The sequence below is a fragment of the Poromitra crassiceps genome (assembly GCF_964638095.1).
Source record: "Poromitra crassiceps genome assembly, chromosome: 20".
NCBI classification, from domain to species: Eukaryota; Metazoa; Chordata; class Actinopteri; order Beryciformes; family Melamphaidae; genus Poromitra; species Poromitra crassiceps.
This window is the reverse complement of record NC_139637.1, coordinates 19775864-19795766: the sequence shown is the minus strand read 5'-3', so window position 1 is coordinate 19795766 and position 19903 is coordinate 19775864. Positions and strand designations below refer to the sequence as shown.

General features: G+C 42.2%; 1 protein-coding gene across 1 annotated transcript; it reads right to left on the bottom strand.

Annotated features, from left to right (window-relative positions):
• Nucleotides 1-6792: 6792 nt before the first annotated feature.
• LOC310795092 (C-type lectin domain family 4 member M-like) lies at nt 6793-15625 on the bottom strand. The gene is made up of 6 exons (XM_083657118.1): nt 15505-15625; nt 14157-14246; nt 12940-13079; nt 12629-12729; nt 12401-12515; nt 6793-7088 (listed from the first exon to the last, which is right to left on the bottom strand). Exons 1-6 carry the CDS (start codon nt 15614-15616, stop codon nt 7059-7061), a joined length of 588 nt encoding a protein of 195 aa, XP_083513244.1. The 5' UTR covers nt 15617-15625; the 3' UTR covers nt 6793-7058.
• Nucleotides 15626-19903: the final 4278 nt, after the last annotated feature.

Here is a 19903-nt window from a genome sequence, read left to right as displayed (position 1 = left end):
GCTTTGGAGGAGGCTCTCCGCCCAGAGGGACTCTGCTCTGGTGCTCAGTGCAATGAACCAGCCAGTGAGTATATGCAGTCCACGGGGCTGTATTTATTTACATATAGGTTATTGTGTTTGTACATACTGTGCTGTTATTGAAATGTGACATTTGTTCGGTTTCAGATTTGTCGGGTAAAATACGTGACCTTTTTATCGGACTGCTGTCTCTCTCCGCTCAGAGGCACAGGGCAGCATGTCGCCTCCTCACATTCAGTCAGCCCAGTCCCCTCACCCCAGACACGCCCACTTTCCAACGGTCAAATCAAACTCCGCCACATGTCCCGCCTCTCTAGCTTGTTTCAGTCAGAATGCGTCACGATAAGGAATCGCATACCCTGGGAATCCCATTACAGCTCGACTATATAAAAAAATATCACAAAAATCTAATTTCTTTATTTCACACTTTTTCCACATCAAAAGTTATTTTTTCAAGATTTCATTCATAACAGTAATCTACAGTTTGCTGACGTCACATTGCACTATCAAATTTCAACCCCATTTCAACCAATCATATCACAAGATGGCAGCTGTCAATCAATCTTCATTTAGAGGAGAAAATTCTGCAGGCAAGATGGCCGCCTAGTGCCTGTAATCTGGCAGAATTTCTAGCCCATAGACAAACTAATAACGGCCAATATGTATGTAATTATAAAATAAAACAAACTGTAATGTCTTCATTTGATGTAGAATGCAAAGACATGAACTGTCTCGTTAAACTCGCATTCCAGGAATAACGTTAACGTACGCGCGTCTTACCCCGGCCCCCTCGGAGATTCCAGGCAGGCAGGCAGCACTCATGCATCGGATTCTCCACTCCGCTCCACAGGGAACTAGCTGGCTGCCTGCTTCTCTGCAGATCCCACTCGCGTAGCGCCACAACACGCTGAATCCCACGCCAGGATTGGCCAACGTCAAATCCGCTCCCCAGAAATGTCAAATCAAATCATCGACACGCTGTAATGGCCCGCCTCTCAACCCCTCTGTCATCTCAGACAAGACTTGTCTCCAGACGGTTTTCAGTCCGATACGTCTCCGAGCCTCGCGCCTCATGGGTTCAGCTCGTCTTTAAGAAGCCCGGTGGCCATGATGACTCCGCCTCTCAGGTAGTCGTCGACACCTTCATTTTTTTTAACAGACGTATAAAAAGTCGATCTGAGGCGGCCCGACAGGCGTGAAATGTGAAAGGAAGACAAGCAGGGACGGGGGAATGCAGAGGACTCGAATTACACCCCTCATCGCTCGGCTAGCTCGCGCTCCTTAGCACAGCCAGCGCTCGCTCTCCCAGACACCAAAACGCCTTTTAAACCGCCATTTAATCCCACCTAATGAATTAGAATCCCCCTTTTCTCTTTGCTGGGTAAGTAGGGCTTAACGCTAATTGAATGGGTCATACGGCTCTGCATGATTTTTCTTATGCTAAGAAAGGGAGGTGGGCGCCGGAGCGGTGGGGAGGAGGGTGAATTTAATGCCAGCTTACTAAGAGGAAACTGGCCTTGGGTCCACAAAACGATGTTAGGAGGAGGAGGGGGGAGGAGGGGGGAGGAGGAGGGGGGAGGGGGCTGAATTCCAGGCTGTACCACCCCTTCGCTGACCTTTCTGAGATGGACTTTAATGCATAAGTGGAATAAAGCCGAATTAATCTTGTGCAGCCAGGGACTAGGTCACGGACAGTGTTGGGCAAGTTACTTTCAAAATGTAATATATTACATATTACTAGTTACTTTCATTTGAAAGTTATTTTACAATATTACTGTCTGTGTAGAGTAACTCGTTATTAATTACTTTGACCAAAACAACTGCAGCAGCAGAATGACATCGCCACCCTGGAACCATCCCGAAAAAGAATTTCAACCGCCTTGAAGTCAGTGTAAACAATCCAAAATTGTCAATGTTATTATTTTCCTTTGTTATTGTTATCTATAGTGGTTATTTGCATAAAAACACACAGTTTGATTAGGAAATTATTGTATCTTTATTTAAATATGTGCTTTGATTTAATAAAATGTGACTCAATTTGTAACTTGTGTTACTTGACAAAGTAACTGGTATAATATTACTGAAATCCTATAAGTAATAAGTTACATTACTGAGTTACTGCTAAAAGTAATATGACACGCAGACACACACAAACAAACACACAAACAAACACACAGCTTGCTGTATCAAATAAACAATGCATGAGGCACACCAGACACGGGACACGAGGCAGGGAGACACACACACACACACACACACACACACACACACACACACACACACACACACACACACACACACACTCTTCCAGTGAACTGCCCTGGGGAAGAGTTTCAAAGGTTAGCACGTACTGCAGCCAAAGTTGAAGCATCTGTTAGATTTAATCCACACGCTTTGTTTTTACAGTGTGCGACTAGCATGTCAAACTGACTTTTGTGCATGTTCTCGTATTGCCTGCATGTGTGTATGAATCATGTGTGTCATTTCAAAGAGATGGCTAACTCTGTTTCGTTGCGTTTACCCTCCACTATGCCCCTGACTACACCTAAGGGCCGTATGATTTCCGCAAAATGGAAAAAACTGAAAAAATCATGGAATTTGGTAATAAAAATTGAATCAACTGTAATATTATATGTAATGGAATATTGTAGAATTTTCAATAATTTGTCTGAAATTGATCAAAGTAGGCCTAATTATCAAAGAAATAAGTAGATCTAATTATCGTAGTAACCTATATGATTTCATAATTGTACAATTGGCCTAGAGAAATGATTCAGTTTTCGATTGGGGTGTTTTGAGAGGGGGGGTCGGCCTTGCGTGGGACCCTTACTGCAGCTCACAACTTAGTTTTCACCTTGAGAAACATGTCGAAGAGTCTGTCTGAGAGAGCCAAGTCTTCAGAAAAAGAAAACAATATTGCTCCTAATTAAAATTAAATGGAAAAAACAGAATTCGGGGAGAAATAAAACAGAATTTGGAAAAAAACAAAACCGATTTCATATGGCACACATGGGCAAAATACGAGTAAGTCTATGTAAATGATTGGTGTATAGAGATTTGGTCAGAATCCAGGTCTTATATTCTGACGCTAGGTAGGTGTTGAAGGTAGCCTACTGCTGCTAGCTCACTAAAGTATCAGTCATGGTGTTTCAGGCTTCCACGCAGGTGAGTGTGTTCCCCGCTCTCTCTAGAAGTGTGTGCAGGTGCACTGCTCCTATAACTCCTCAGTATGCAGGTGAAGGTGCCGTGCCGTGGAGCTGAAGGTCTATCTGCTCCTCTGATCTGCTGAAGCCTCTGGGTTAGAGAGACATGAGTAGAGGGATCAGCGCCGCGGCCCAGAGACCCCCGTTCAATCTCAACGGGTGAGAAGAAGGCTGGAGGAGCCGAACCCCCGATGGGAGCTGGAGCAGGGAGGGTTGTAACGCTTCAAATAGTGTGTTAAGGGTTATGTGATCTGCTCAGAGAGAGCCAGAGAGAGCTGCTGCTGCTGCTGCTGCTGCTCGGCTGTGAGTGTGAGCCACTGCCAGAGGAAGAGCTAGTCAGTAAACATAAGGGGGGAGAGAGAGAGAGAGAGAGAGAGAGAGGGAGAGAGAGAGAGAGAGGGAGAGAGAGAGCCACAAGTCATGAAGAATAAATCACTGAGCTAATGAACAAGGGAATGAATGAAAAATGGGCAGCCGAGCACGGAGAGAAGAGGAGAGAGAGAGAGAGAGAGAGACAGACACAAGAAGAAAAAGGAAATTGAAATAAGAGACTCGGGGAAGGAGGGGGGGGGGGAGACCGGGGGGGGGGGGGAGAGAGGAGAGGAAGAGAGGGAGGAGGGGGAGAGCGGGGGGGGGGGAGGAGAGGAAGAGAGGGAGAAGCAGAGAAGTGAGTGTTCAGCGTTGTAAGTAATCGTAGCATAGCGACCTTACTGCAGTGCTGCTCTGCGCTGTCCGTGTGTGTGTGTCTGTGTGTGTGTGTGTGCGTGTGTGCGTGTGCGTGTGCATACGTGTGTACATTTGTTTGAGAGAACGCATCTGTGCGTGTGTCTGTGTGTATGTGTGGATTTAAATATGGGTGTATATGGGTGTGTACTGTACGCATGCACATGAGTGTGTGAGTGTGCAGGTATGTGTGTGTGTGTGTGTGTGTGTGTGTGTGTGTGTGTGTGTGTGTGTGTGTGTGTGTGTGTGTGCGTGTGCGCGTGTGCGTACATCATGCAGTATGTGAATGTTTTATGAGATTGTATATAAACGGGTGTATGTGTGCATGTGTACATGTGTTAGCACAAAGCAGAGGTCAGCTAGAGAGAAGTGTGTGTGTGTGTGTGTGTGTGTGTGTGTGTGTGTGTGTGTGTGTGTGTGTGTGTGTGTGTGTGTGTGTGTCTGTGTGTGTGTGTGTGTGTGCGCGTGTGTGCGTGCGTGCGTGTGTGTGTATGTGTGCAGCTATCTTAGTGAGAACCAATGTGAGTGTTATTATACCTGGGGGAAGTGAGGACATCTTGGCTGGTCGTCATTTTCTCACACACCTTCAAAGGCTGTTTGAAGGTCAAGAGACTTGGTTTTAAGGGTTAGGTTAGAACTGGGTTTACTAGGTTAGTGTGCAGGTTAGGGTTAGGCATTTAGTAGTGATTGTTAAGGTTAGGGGCTATAGTATAGCAGTGGTTGTCAAACCTTTTCACATCAAGGACCCCTAAACTGACACAAATCAGGCGACGGACCCCATTCGATAATATTTTGTCCTGGTCCCTGATCTGATAAGATTTTTTGCTTATAGATGTTTTATTACAGAAAGTGTATGGAGCATTCTGTCATTGCTACTTATGGATGGAATTATAGTGAAAATTAATTCCACTTTTTGATGGGGACCCCGTGGAACCCCCTCAAGGACCCCTGGGGGTCATGGGACCCCACTTCGAGAAACAATTGCCTAGAGAAATTATGTCAATGAATGTCCTCACTAAGATAGATCTACTGGTCTTGTGTGTGTGTGTGTGTGTGTGTGTGTGTGTGTGTGTGTGTGTGCGTGTGCGTGTGTGTGTGTGTGTGTGTGTGTGTGTGTGTGTGTGTGTGTGTGTGTGTGTGTGTGTGTGTGTGTGTGTGTGTGTGTGTGTGTGAAGGTGTGTGTTAGGGTTAAAAACGGGATAAAAACACAAGACATCGGATCTGGAACAGGGTCTCTCACAGTGAGAAATTTAGCGATCGCCTATCGGCCGAACAAACCTTACATTCTAACAATTTTAAAGACGTTTTTGTTAAACTATGACTTTGGGCTGTGGACCAACGTTACTATGTGTCACATTTTCTTGTGATACTGCGTTGCCATTTCTGCCTCTCTCTTTGCTTGTGACTTCTGCATCTGTGGCTTGACTTTTTTTTAGACAGAACTCTCCAACACATATGCCACAGGTCAAATATTATGCATGTAAGAATGTGGCAGTACAGTACAGTACAGTATAGTATACAGTAGTACAGTTATCATTATTAGTATTATTATTCCACCAATAGGACACACTTACAGTAACAAGCCTCTCTAATTACAACTTCAGGTACAATACACAGTTGAGGCCTATATGATCTGAACTGACATGATGACGGCTGGGTTTCCCAAAAGCTTCTTTGCGCTAAGAAGCTAATTTAACCCTTCTTAAGGCCTCCTTAAGAAGCAAACGCGTTTCCCAATTGCTTCTTTACGAAGGCATGCGTTTCCCAAAAGCTTCTTAGGGCTAAGAAGCTTCTTTGACCCTTCTTAAGGCTCCCCTAAGAAGCCAACGAAGCCAACGTGTTTCCCGATTGCTTCTTAGCCTAAAATTATCTTCCAATTATCTTCCGTTAAGAAGGCTGCGTTTCCCAAAAGCTTCTTAGCGCTAAGATGATCTTTCGTTAAGAAGGTTTTGTAAGAAGGGTCTGGGGCATTCTTAACACCTTCTTAATGACAAAACACTGGCAAATCCAGCCACGTCAGGCAAAAGGAGATACTTGTGTCCACTGTTCCTCTTGTGTTTTTCCCTTTTTCCTTTCTTTCATGCACCCTTTAGTGTTTAAAATTGGGGAACACTTGAAAATCTCCCCTCTATGTATGGTTACTTGTGTTTTAAATGTTTTACCGTAGGCTATATTCCTCTAATCGGAATGGATTCCTTTTATAATGTTGTGGATTTATATAGCACCTTTCACAGAACCCAAGGCCGCTTAAATTCTGTAGTGTTTCTCTGTTTTGTTGTATGCTGTGTATATAAAGCAATTTGAACTGCAGTCCATGTCTGAAATAAATAATGTTTAATAAAGTTTAACATGACCATGATTAGGTTATTCTACAACAGTGTTTCTCAACCACTGGGTCGTGGCCCACTGGTGGGCTCAGAGTGCCATCAAGTGGGCCGCAGAGGACCTCTCACATCGAGATGGTGGACAGCTCCAGTTAAGATGCTTCTTAAGAACCTTCTATTTTTTTTATTTTTCTCTTCTGTTAAGAAGGCGTTTGGGAAACACTTCTTTGGAGCCTTCTTAACTCCTTAAGAAGCTTCTTAACGCCTTAAGAAGCTTCTTAACTCTTAAGAAGCTTCTTTGTTGGGAAACTCAGCCATTCATCCACAATGTATTTAAAAGTCAATTTTGTCACTTGTTAGCACTAATTGATTGTGATTCAAGCTGTAGCTAGTTGAAAACTTGTATATTTGATTTTGCACCTATGCAGGTTCCTCTTTCCCAGGAAGAAATTCAGGAACTGATGCATTTTATGTTTCCTGCATGTTTCCTGTTTGGAATAAATATGAGACAGGAGAAGTTTACAGTGAATGTCTTTAATATTATGTTGAGCCAGAGTTTACATTGAGCAGATAACAATCAAAACAATGATCAGACACCAAAGGTGTAACCAAAATGAATAAATTCAGACGTTTCAGGCCGATACAAATAAACTGTGACTTGACTATTTATCTCATTGCATTTTGAATGCCATTATGTTACAATGTTGCAAGCTTAAGAGCAAAATCCAAACAGCCATCACATGTCATCATCATGTCATCAGTACTCTGTCTCCTCATGTCTTTCAGTACCTTAATTTCCTTCACAGCTTTTCTCCCCCTGCTGGTCAGGGATTAAACACAACATTATAATTTGACAAAGAGGAAGTTTATTCAAAAGCTTTTAAAAAAGACATCTAGAAAATACATCAAGCTACTAACAACCACATGAAGGAAGTGACACCAAAGTACATCGCCATGGAAACACATCATAACCCAGCACCATTTTCAACCATGTGTTCTATCTCAGATCAGAGGTATCACAATTACCATCACTTGATTGTATATTAATAGAGACATGGGCCCCTATCGTTGCATCGGCGCAGTTTCTAGGCCGAGCGGCAGGCGCAGATCAAAGCAGTGGGCGTGGAAAGGCGCACTTGATATCGTTGTGCTGGCGCTAGATGCAGCCCAAAGCATTACAACCACGCCTTTTAGGCGTAAAATTATGCACCGTCATGCTCATTGGATAAGTGCAATAAACGAATCGCACGCTTGCCTTTTTAGCTCCAATTCCAGTGATCCCGCAAAACCAGAAGAAAGCCAAACGCTCTGCCCCCCCCCCCCTCCCTTCATCCAGCCTGTCTGTCTGCATTATAGGCTATTATTCCATATTATTATGCTTCTCAAACCAATCTAACTGCAGTTTCAATACTGCAAGCATGTAAATACGCTACACTATAGCAAGATCAAAGTGAAAATAATGTTCTATGCATCAGCTAGAAAAATATAGCCTATTAGATTGGTGAAAGTTTGTCCAGAAAGATATCATTTTCTCTCGCCTGCTGCAGGAAGGATGATGCACATAAATATACCCTACATTATGTCAAGTCATTGCATAAATGTGTTTTTATTGTAAAACTAAATGTGAAATAGGGCCAAGTTATTGGACGGACATCACAGTATAGCAGATGCCATTAGAAGCGCGTTCCGAAGCGCGTTCCGCTGTTACTTCTCTAAATCACGTTAACTCGACAAGGGGTATATATATGCCCAGGAGGACATATATGTTTCACATAGGGTGGTGTTTTCATTTCGAGGTTTTATTTGGTCCAATATTGAAATGTTGACAATGGCAGGCTGTGTTACCATTACACATTAATTTAGAACTACCTTTTATATCTATTTTGGCTCATTTGGTGGCTATTTAGTAGCGAAATGAAGAAACACAATGCATGCTGGGAACTCAGAGAGAGAGAGAGAGAAGGGTGACAGAGAAGAAGCAGTGAAGGCAAAGAATAGGCCTGCTTTTGAAAAGCGCAAAGCGCTAAATGTAGGCCAGCTCCCAAGATATGACTAGGCTGGTATTTAGCGCCGACACGCCCACTTTGGGACTGCGCCACGCCCATTCGGCCTAAAGCGCATTTGGCAGCCTAAAGCCTATTGCTATCTTGCCGAAACAGGCGCAAGGCACGTTTTTTTGCGGTTAAGGCCCGTAATAGCGCCGATGGCCTGTGGGAGAATAGAGCCCATGGAGTGATCACACCCACACAACTTTGAGTTATTTACAAAAGAGAAAGTAGCATCTAGCAGCCACAGCTGCTGATAGGAATCAGTCTCATGACTGATATATGGCTTAGGAGGGATACTGAGTGCGCAACACAATAAACTTAGGAAAAAGCATAGTAGCCTACTATAATTATGAACGTTACGGATAGACAACAGAACACTGAATAGTGCCCACAATTCATTGGACTAAGACATAAAAAAGAGTGAGAGACAGAGAGTGAACTTTTCAGTCAGGAAAGGTAGTCCTTCATTTTGAATGAAGGCACATTTAGCAAAGTAGCATCAGAACAGCTGATATCAGGCTATACATATTTACATTGTGAAAGAAGTTCCAGTCACCGTTTCAAATTAATGCCAATAGCTAAATGTCCTCTGTGGTTATGTTAGGACCCGCCTTCTGTCAATCAAAACTTACTATAATGATTAATTAATCACTTAATCAATCAACCGAAGCAAGATGCCTAGATCTGTGGGGGGAGGGTGGGGGGGGGCTTAGATAATAACCTATGTAAAACAAAGTTTGGTTTTATAGGGCCAGAATCATCTGAGAAATTCACGAACAAATGCAACTGGATCCAGGTAAGATTTGTGAATGCAGATTTGACAATTTGTGACTAAATGACGGCAAAAGTTTTTGACGTACATATGCTCATGAAACACATAAAATACATGTTTTAAGATATAGCTTCCACCTTGTGTGGTCTGTATTTGTTGATTGTATGACATGTATTCAAGTTGGTGGTGGACAGGAAAATATTTTGTGCATTAAATATTTTGACAAATGTGACCCAATACATTTTACACAATTCTGTGTTAATATTGACACCCTCTTATTTGGGATTAACTCATTACATTTAGACAGCATTTACTTCAAAGTAGTTACTTTTAAAAACAACTAAAATATAGGAAAAATAGCAAATACCACATCAAATGATAATAGCACTGGAAACTGTACAGTGATGTAAAACTGCAAAGGAAGGCAGGAAATGAGCAAACTTCAATGATGGAACAGTCCTTTAAAGTTTGACCAACATTTTGCAAACAGATGATATAAACCAGTGGTTCTCAACTGGTGGGTTGGGACCCAAACGTGGGTCGCGGGGCCGTTTTGAGTGGGTCACAGATGTGTGCATGAAAAAGGACAGCAGACGATTTTACTGTATTTCAGAGGCTGTAGCTGGTTCATTTTTAAAGCCAGAGTGAAGATCCTCATACTATAGCCCCTTTTAGACTGGACAAAAATCCCACTAATATCGACAAACTAGTGTCATTTTCTTCAGTCTAAAAGTTTCCAAGCCGGGCCGTTTACCCGATAGAGCGACCCTGCAAGTGAGGTGGGTTTTTACGCGGTGGCTCTGCTCCGGCTGGCGATATAAATCTTGGCGTTGGTCCAACCCGTGATTTTCCGTGAGTTGCCGCCCCTTTTCCAGCGTGAGTCAATGAGATTCAGTTATTCCCACAGGCTGAAATTCGACTTTCTTGCGGAGAGAAAAGTGTCTCTCGTCGTCATGCACGAGTGCACCCCACAAAGCTCACGAGCCCAGCAGCCCCAGACACATAGGTCCCTATTCTCCCACAGGCCTTCGGCGCTAAAACGGGCCTTAAACGCAAAAAAACGTGCCTTGCGCCTGTTTCGGGAAAATAGCAATAGGCTTTAGGCTGCCAAATGCGCTTTAGGCCGAATGGGCGTGGCGGAGTCCCTGAATGCGCCGAAGTGGGCGTGGCGGCGCTAAATACCGGCGTACTACTATCTTCCAGCCATCTTCCGACCTGGCCGACTTTTAGCGCTTTGCGCTTTTGAAAAGCTGGCCTAAAGCAGGATTCTGTGCACCGGGGACAGGAAAGTGAATGGAGAATACAATATATAGAAAAAAATACTTTAGAATACAATAGAATATAAGATTGCAACCCTTCTCAGGCTTTTTGGGTGAAGCTGTAATGCAGTTTCATAAATTTAGTTTAGGCTATCATAATAATCCCCATTTATGTGTAATATAGCTCTACGTTTTATTACCCCCCCCCCCCCCCGAAATTAGCTAGGCTACTAATATTACTAATATTCCTAATTAATATGTATTATTATTTCATTCAGATAATTGACATTATAGGCATGTATATCGTTTAATGTGAGAGAAAGGGAGAGAGAAAGAAAGAGAGAGAGAAACTGGATCAACTGTTGTGTAGCGCTTCTTCAAACCCCACTCTTCATTACAGCTATTCATTACAGAATTGTCTGTTGTATTTATTTTTTCTGTGTGCAAAGCATAGAAAGTTATAATTATTTCCAAATGTTTCCCCCGTCTGTGGCAGCGGAGCTGTCCGAGGTGCTGAACAAGCGCAGCGCATAGACGGCCACCTGGGGCGGCTCAGGCGGTCCAGGACTGGGCGCGGGGCGTCGGCGGGGTAATTCTCCTCCCCAAACAGTGCGCGATGGTACATTTGAACCTGAATGGATAGATGAATAAACAACTTAAGTAAAGAGTTGTTTTGTAGCTATTCAAAATGAATGGTGGACAGATATATCACCTGATTCGCCACCATCTTCTCCTCAGCTGTGAATTTAGTGGATCGGTTTTGGTCTGCCATATTGATCACACTGCGCCAGCTGCTGCCAATCTGGCTTTTAAAGCCCCTCTGATTGATTACTGAAGATTTTATTGAGAATGAACATATTTGTCAGAGCCTGTGGGCAGGGGGTGGGGGGGACGCATATATAGGCGAAATAAAATACTATTACTCAATAATAAAATCCTGTAAATTAAATAGAATTAAGTTATCAGATCCAGTAAAAGTGATAGGTGTCATTCAGAGGATGTTGCATCGTGCAGTGGGGGAGGAGAGATAAAACGATATCATTCTGGCCATCTAATCTCATGACATCCAGCCATAGGCAATATTTTTTTCTATCAGATGCATTTAGAAATTATTTTCACTTTGGTCTTGCTATAGTGTAGCGTATTTACATGCTTGCAGTATTTTAACTGCAGTTATTGGTTTGAGAAGCATAATAATATGGAATAATAGCCTATATATGGAGATAGACAGACCGGATGAAGGGAGGGGGGGGCGGCGGAGCCCTTGGCTTTGTCTGGTTTTACCGGATTTGTCCAGGAATTGGAGCTTAAAAGGCAAGCGTGTGTCTCTTCCCTGCAATTCTCCAATGAGCGGACAATGCATAATTTTACGCTTAAAAGGCGTGGTTATAATGGTTGAGGCTGAGTTTAGCGCCGATACCAAGATATCAAGTGCGCCTTTCCACGCCCACTGCTTTGCGCTGCGGCTGGCGTTCGGCCTAGAAACTGCGCGGCTGCAACGATAGAGCCCATAGACTGTGTCAAGTCAGCCAGAATGTAAGTAGGTCGTCCGCTTTAGCTCTTTCAAAATAAATCCCTCATTGTAACGTTCACATTTTGAGTAATGCTTTACAGCTTCACTATTATGTCATCTTAACATCAAAAGGAGTATTTTGATACAATGTTTGCTGATTCGTTTGTTGAAACACCTTTTTCTCCTCCAACGTGCATCAGTGAGGCTATTTACTTCGGAGGTACACGTAAAGAGGCCTAAATAATGCTCCAAAGTTAGGCAAAATTTTGGCAAGGGAAAATTCTGAAATTTGAGTCGCGATAATGACTACGGAAAAATATGTGTCATGAGGCTAAATCAGTTGAGAACCACTGACTGATATAAACTGTACTGTAAACATGTTATATACTGAGAGACAGCAGCTGTAAGAGCAGCTGATCTGAGTCTTGACTCTCGTGTCAAATCTACTATAATGCACTTACAGCCTTTTGACTCCAAGCCATTTAGGTAAATATTAATAAAGGACTATCAAATCAAAGCTGTTTTGAGGACCTGTCACACCTTCATCTCACAGATCCAGTAGCCCGTTAGGTCACATGACTGGTCATTCCATCCGCTTGTTAGATCAGCACAGTCTGCGTTGTTATAACCGTTAGGCTGCCCCTGTCTCCAGTAACTGAAACACAGGAGGACAAGGAGTCAAACCCTGTGGTGAAGACATCATCCATACTGTACAGTGACTCTGAAGTCTCACACCAATGAGTCAGAACAAATGTGATCAGATCTTACGTTGTGGTCAGAGGTGATCCATCCACCCATCTCCAGGTCCCTTCTTCATCTCTGTCTGTCAGACCGATCCACCCAGTCCAGTTTAGTCTAAGCAGGAAGTCCTGTTTGTGGAGACACAATTAGAGAGTTCATGCACACCTGCACATGCAAGCTACCCACGCATGCACGCACGCACGCACGCACACACACACACACACACACACACACACACACACACAGACAGACACGCACACACACACGCACGCGCACACACACACACACACACACACACACACACACACACACACACACACACACACACACACACACACCTGTTCCTCTCTGCTGTTGATGATCACCAGATGAGCTCCTCTCTTCAGACAGTCCTGCCTGCTCTCTTCCCAGGTTTTCTGCTCACCAGAGACGTAGTACCACTTAGAGCCAAATTTAGTCCAACAATTATACCTTTGGGCTGCGACAAATCAACACAACAAAACAAAACAAAACAAAACAAAAGGTGTTAAATGATCACACTCACACATAAAATAATATGAACTGCTTTCACACATGCTTTAATGATATCATTTAACTTATTATGATCAGAATTTACTCACTCTGTGTACATAAATTATCTCCCAGGATGGTCTGTAACTGGTCTCTCTCTCCGGTCAGGCTGTTGTAACTGGTCTGTAACTGGTCTATCTCTCCGGTCAGGATGTTGTAATTGGTCAGTAACTGGTCTTTCACTCTGGTCAGGCTGTTGAAACTGGTCGGTAACTGTTTTTTCTCTCTCGTCATACTGTTGTAACGGGTCTGTAACTGCTCTCTCTCCGTAGTCAGGCTGTTGTAACTGGTCTGTAACTGGTGTTTCTCTCTGGTCAGGCTGTTGTAACTGGTCAGGTCTCTCTCTTTAGTCAGGTTGTTGTAACTGGTCAGGTCTCTCTCTTTAGTCAGGTTGTTGTAACTGGCCTGTAACTGGTCTCTCTCTTTAGTCAGGTTGTTGTAACTGGTCTGTAACTGGTCTCTCTCCATCTTCAGCAGCTCAAGCTTCTGCACATCTGAATTATCTGAAAACAGTTGCCAGAGAAAACCATGTAATGTCTAATTCAGGGGTGCCCAATACGTCGATCGCGATCGACCGGTCGATCGCGAAGGTAGTGTGGTCGATCGCATGGCATTGAGGAAGAAAAAAAAAAAAAAAAAAAAAAAATTTTTTTTTTTTTTTTTTTACTGTTTTTCCACTGTTTCCACTGTTTTTTCACTGTTTTTCCACTGTTTCCACTGTTTTTCCACTGTTTTTCCACTGTTTCCACTGTTTTTCCACTGTTTTTCCACTGTTCCACTGTTTTCCACTGTATACTCAGTGTATATATATATAAATAAATATGCTTGGTAGCTCACTTTGACTTGGTCATTTTAAAAGTAGCTCGCAAGCTGAAAAAGTGTGGGCACCCCTGGTCTAATTAGTCATATAGGTTGGAGGAATTGAGATATCTGCTGCTCTTGGCAGTGACCAAACACAAAGAACTGAAAATAGAAAGACACTCACGCACGATGAGACGCAGAGAGACGTTGAGAGCAGCTTGTGTAGCACACAGCAGCCCAAAGCTCACCAAGACCAGCTTGTAAACGTTTCCCTCTGCAGAACAAACATTCACATGTAGGACACAGGGATTATGTTTTAGCCGGTATTTGTTCCCGTGGGCCGGTAAATTAAGAGGTCCCCGTCTCAATTGGCTGGTTGGAAATATGCCAAATAAATAAATGTGTTATATAAACTAGCCTAATATTGTGTGATCTATAGCCTAAGTGATGTTGCCAATAGGCTACAACTTAAATATAGACTTGTATATATAGCCTTATATATGTTCGCCCCGCTGTTATGTGGAGTCTGTGTTTGGTGAAAAAAGGACAAATCTAGCCGACGCTGTCTCTTTAACTGTAGTCCGCTATTCACCATCCGCACACTTCGCTGCAGCAGCATCCCGCCACGGCGGGCGGCTGACAACACTTTGATAAGATCAAAATGGCAGAGCAGACATAGCTGAGCAAGTTCTTTTTTCAACGTAATGATGGTACAATTCTACTTCAGAAAGACGACAGAAAAGTGTCAAGCTCCTGCTACTCCTGAGAAGAAGAGGAAACACTGCAACCGTGGTCGCCGCCAAAGGCAAAAAAGACAATATTTTTAACCCAGAATAACAGAAGGTTTACATGTGAAAATGTGGACGGAGAAGATCAAATGTTCTGCTCCATCTGTGAAAAGGTGGGTGAGAAAAACGGCTTCACCAAAACACTCAATCAATCTGAAAGGATCCACGCACCACACATCAGCTGCTCATAACGCGACAGCAAAGTGCACTGATAAAGTCGAGTAAAGAAGACGCCCTTATATCGATAAAATACATTTCTTGGATGATTGCATCATAGCCTTTGTTTTTGTGTTTTATTGCTGTTTAAATGTTATTTCTGAACGTAAATTCCAACCCGAACCAAATTAATTAATTAATGAGCGGTGAGGCTCGCATTGCTCCCTTTGCACTGCAAGCACAGACATGATCTATGCGCACATGATCTATGCGCAGTGCATAGATCATTCTTTTGAAATAAACATCAAGAAAAATGATTTTAAAATTAAAATTTTGTTTGCTAAAAATATGTTATGTATTAAGAAAAAAATTGAATCGATCTTTTTTCCAATATCTACATTTTGACTGGGCCGGTAAATATTCTATAAGGCCAGAATTTTGATTAGCGGGATCCCTGGTAGGACAGCAGCTCACAATACCATTTCAACTGCTCACTGCTGTTGAATCAAGGAATGTAGGAAGGATGTATCAAGGAAATGTGAAATCTTCAAATGATATTATACTATATATATATATATATTTTCTTACCATGTCTGTTGGCTACCCGCTGACGCCTCTCAGCAGAATTAGCCGTCACGAGAGGATCGTCGTTGAGCTCAGTTATTTCAAGTTGCTCTCGTCGTCGGGCAGACCTCGCCATTGCTGCATCTCTCTCTGCTTGTGACTTCTGCATTTGTTCTTTGACTCTATATACGTTACACAACTCTGTCAGCTTTTGGGTAAATCACACATCTAGACCCCATAGGCAGGGCAGTTATGGGTAAATCACACCTCTAGATCACGCTAAGGCAGGGCTGTTTGTCTCCAACACACATGACACAGCTTAATACATGCATGTAAAAAACACATCATGCATAACCCTAACCCTAACCCGGCCTAACCCTAACCCAAAACACTAATGAGGGTTTCCAAATTCCAATCATGGACATTGGAAACCCTCATTAGTGCTTTGAGGAAGTGAGGGGCCAGCTGGCATATATTTCAGCTAAAAACAGGGTGTAAATGATGTCTTTCCCTGTCAACTCGGCATCTCAGGGCTTGTGGAGACTTGGATTATACCAGGTGAGCAGTATGGAAGCATTTGATGTATTTTTTCTGTTGTTTTTTTTCTGTTTTTGCTCGTGACTCCGTTCACACTCAGCAGACAGCTCTGCTTGCCGGACGCGGCCGCTCTCCATTTCTCCAAACTATCCCTTTAAATTGGAAAAGCTGACAGACATGGTATTTTTTATTTATTTATTATAAATCATAATTAAAACATTTTCACCTGATAATGTTCACATAAATCACTCCAATAATGCACAAAAAATAATTTGCACTCCAGGGTGTGTGTGTGTGTGTCTGTGTGTGTGCGTGCACGTGTGTGTGCGCGCGCGCGCGCGCGCGTGCGTGTGTGTGTGTGTGAAGCCGCATAAACTACTACTAACCTAAACTACACAATGTATTTAAAAGTCAATTGTGTCACTCATTAGCACTAATTGATTGTTTTTATTTATTTTATTTATTTGATTTAACCTTTGTTTAACCAGGAAGTCCCATTGAGATACAAGATCTCTTTTACAAGGGAGACCTGGCCAAGACAGCAGCAGTAATAAAATGAGGTAATCACACAGAACAAAAGGTAAATACATCTGAAATACAATGCATCACACACAAAACAACACAAGAGACCAACATGGTAATAAATACAAAGCATCACACACAAAACAACACAAGAGACCAACATGGTAATAAATACAAAGCATCACACACAAAACAACACAAGAGACCAACATGGTAATAAATACAAAGCATCACATACAAAACAACACAAGAGACCAACATGGTAATAGAAGTGTGTGAATGAGGATGATACAGTCGTGGCCCCAATCTACGAAAAACAAATGCATTCTTTGTGTAAAACGTTCTGCAATAGAGCTTTAAATTGACCAAACGAGACCAGGGTGTCTAAGTGGATGAGTTCTTGTAGTCCATTCCATGTCAGAGGTGCATAGTGAGAGAAGGCCATCTTTCCTAGTTCAGTAAGCACTTTGGGAGTTTTTAACAGTAGCCATCTAGTGGACCTGGTATGGTGGCTGCTAGAAGCAAAGGAAAGTAGACCACAAAGATATAGAGGAAGCTTCCCTAGGATGGCTTTATATATAAAGATATACATGTGCAATTTCCTCCGAAGGTAAAGAGAGGGCCAACTTATCATTAGATATAACACAGTGGTGAGTAAGACACTTAGCATTAGTGATGAAGCACAAAAAGGCATAATAAACACTATCAAGTTTCTTTAGCAAGGAGGAGGCAGCATGCAAGTATATTATATCACATAGTCTATTATAGGCAATAATGTGGCTTGAACTAGTTTCTTTCTAGCTTCAAAAGAGAAGCATTTCTTATTACGAAAGAAAAATGTATTTAAAATATATATATATTTTAAGTTTCTTTGTGAGGTTTCCAATTGGCACATTAAAAGAGAGTTTCTCGTCTAACCATAGCCCAAGATATTTATAGGATGAGACCTTTTCTATGGCTGTTCCCTTTAGGGTAGAAACATTAGCAAGATCCCCTGGCTGTAAACGAGCCCTTGTAAAGATCATGTATTTAGTTTTCTTTAGCATTTAAAACAAGTTTAAGATCAAAAAGGGATCTTTGTAGGCAGTTAAAGGCAGCCTGGAGATCCTCAATTGCCTGTGAAGGGGAGGGAGCACTTGCGTAAAGAACTGTATCATCCGCATATAATTGCAGCTTGGCAGTGTGAATTCCCTTTCCCAGATCATTTATAAAAATGGAAAATAAAACTGGCGCTAACATGGATCCTTGAGGAACACCTTTATTAATTTCTAAAAAAACTAGATTTGTAATTCTCTGTAAATATACATTGTGTGCTCTCTGAGAGATAATTTCTGAATCTGAATTGTGATTCAAGCTGTAGCTAGTTGAAAACTTTTATATTTGCTTTTGCACCTATGCGGGTTCCTCTTTCCCAGGAAGAATTCCCTGGCACAGAGGAACTGATGCATTTTATGTTTCCTGCATGTTTCCTGTTTGGAATAAATACAAGACAGGATACGTTTACAGTGAATGTCTTTAATATTGAGCCAGAGTTTACATTGAGAGAATAACAATCAAAACAATGATCGTGTCACCAAAGCTGTAACCAAAATAAGGAAATATTATCACTAAGTTTCAGGCCGATACAAATAAACTCTGACTCTGATTTGACTATTTATCTCATTGCATTTTGAAAGTCATATGTTACAATGTTGCAATCTTAAGAGCAAAATCCAAACAGCCATCACATCTCCTCATCATGCTATCAGTACTCTGTCTCCTCATGTCTTTCAGGACCTTTCCTTCACTGCTTTTCTCCCCCTGCTGGTCAGGGATTAAACACAACATTATAATTTGACAAAGAGGAAGTTTATTCAAAAGCTTTAAAAAAAGACATCTAGAAAATACATCAAGCTACTAACAACCACATGAAGGAAGTGAAACCAAAGTATGTGAAAACATGAGTACATCGCCATGGAAACACATCATACCCCAGCACCATTTTCAACCATGTGTGCTATCTCAGATCAGAGGTACCACAATTATCATCACTTTATTCTATATTAATGGAGACATGGGGGGATCACACCCACACAACTTTGAGTTATTTACAAAAGAGAAAGTAGCATCCTGCAGCCACAGCTGCTGATAGGAATCAGTCTCATGACTGATATATGGCTTAGGAGAGATACTGACTGAGTGCACAACACAATAAACTTAGGAAAAAGTATAGTAACCTTCTATAATTATGAACGTTACATATAGGATATAGACGACAGAACACTGAATAGTGCCCACATTTTTTTTTACATTTCCCACCATCCCTTTAATATTTATTATGATTTATTTATTTATTTATTTCGGTCATGGGCAATTAAAACATTTCATAAAATAAAACAAAAAAAGTACAAACAAAGCAGCACAAGGCTGTTAGACCGAAAAGGTGTAGGCTGAAGCTATAGCTTATAGCGCCTACCCTTCTTACTTAAACAAGCTATACAAACAGAAAAATGATTATCGAATAATCAATTATAAACAAAACAGAGACAATTGGGCCCTATTCTCCCACAGGCCTTCGGCGCTAAAACGGGCCTTAACCGCAAAAAAACGTGCCTTGCGCCTGTTTTGGGACGATATCAATATGGCTTTACGCTGCCAAATGCGCTTTAGGCCGAATGGGCGTGGCGCAGTCCCAGAATGGGCCAAAGTGGGCGTGTCGGCCTTAAATCTCGGCGTACTGATATCTTGGCACCTGCCTTAAATTTAGCGCTTTGCGCCTTTGAAAACCAGGCCTATTCACTGCGCCAGTGCACTTGTGCCTCTCCCCTGTCACCCTTCTCTGTCTCTCTCTGAAACCAGGCCTATTCAGTGCGCCAGTGCTCTTCTGCCTCTGAGTCACCCTTCTCTCTCTCTCTCTGACTCCCTCGCTCAAACAGACACAACACATAGCAGCACCCAGCTTCCCATAGGAAATAGCAGTTGTAAGTTTACTGCCTGTGAATGTCCACTCCCAGCATGCAATTGGGTCCTCCATTTCGCTACTAAATAGCAACTAAATGAGCCGAAATAGATATAAAAGGTAGATCTAAAATAATGTGTAATGGTAAGACAACCTGCAATTGTCGAACATTTCAATATTGGACCAAATAAAACATGAAATGAAACACCACCCTATGTGAAACATATATGTCCTCTTGAGCCTATATATACCCTGTGTGGATTTAACGTGATTTAGGTAAGTGACAGCGGAACGCGCTTCGGAAGCTTCTACTGTCATCTGCTATACTGTGATGTGCGCTCCAATAACTTCGCCCTACTCCACATTTAGTTTTACAATAAAAACACATTTATGCAATGACTTTACATAATGTAGGGTATATTTATG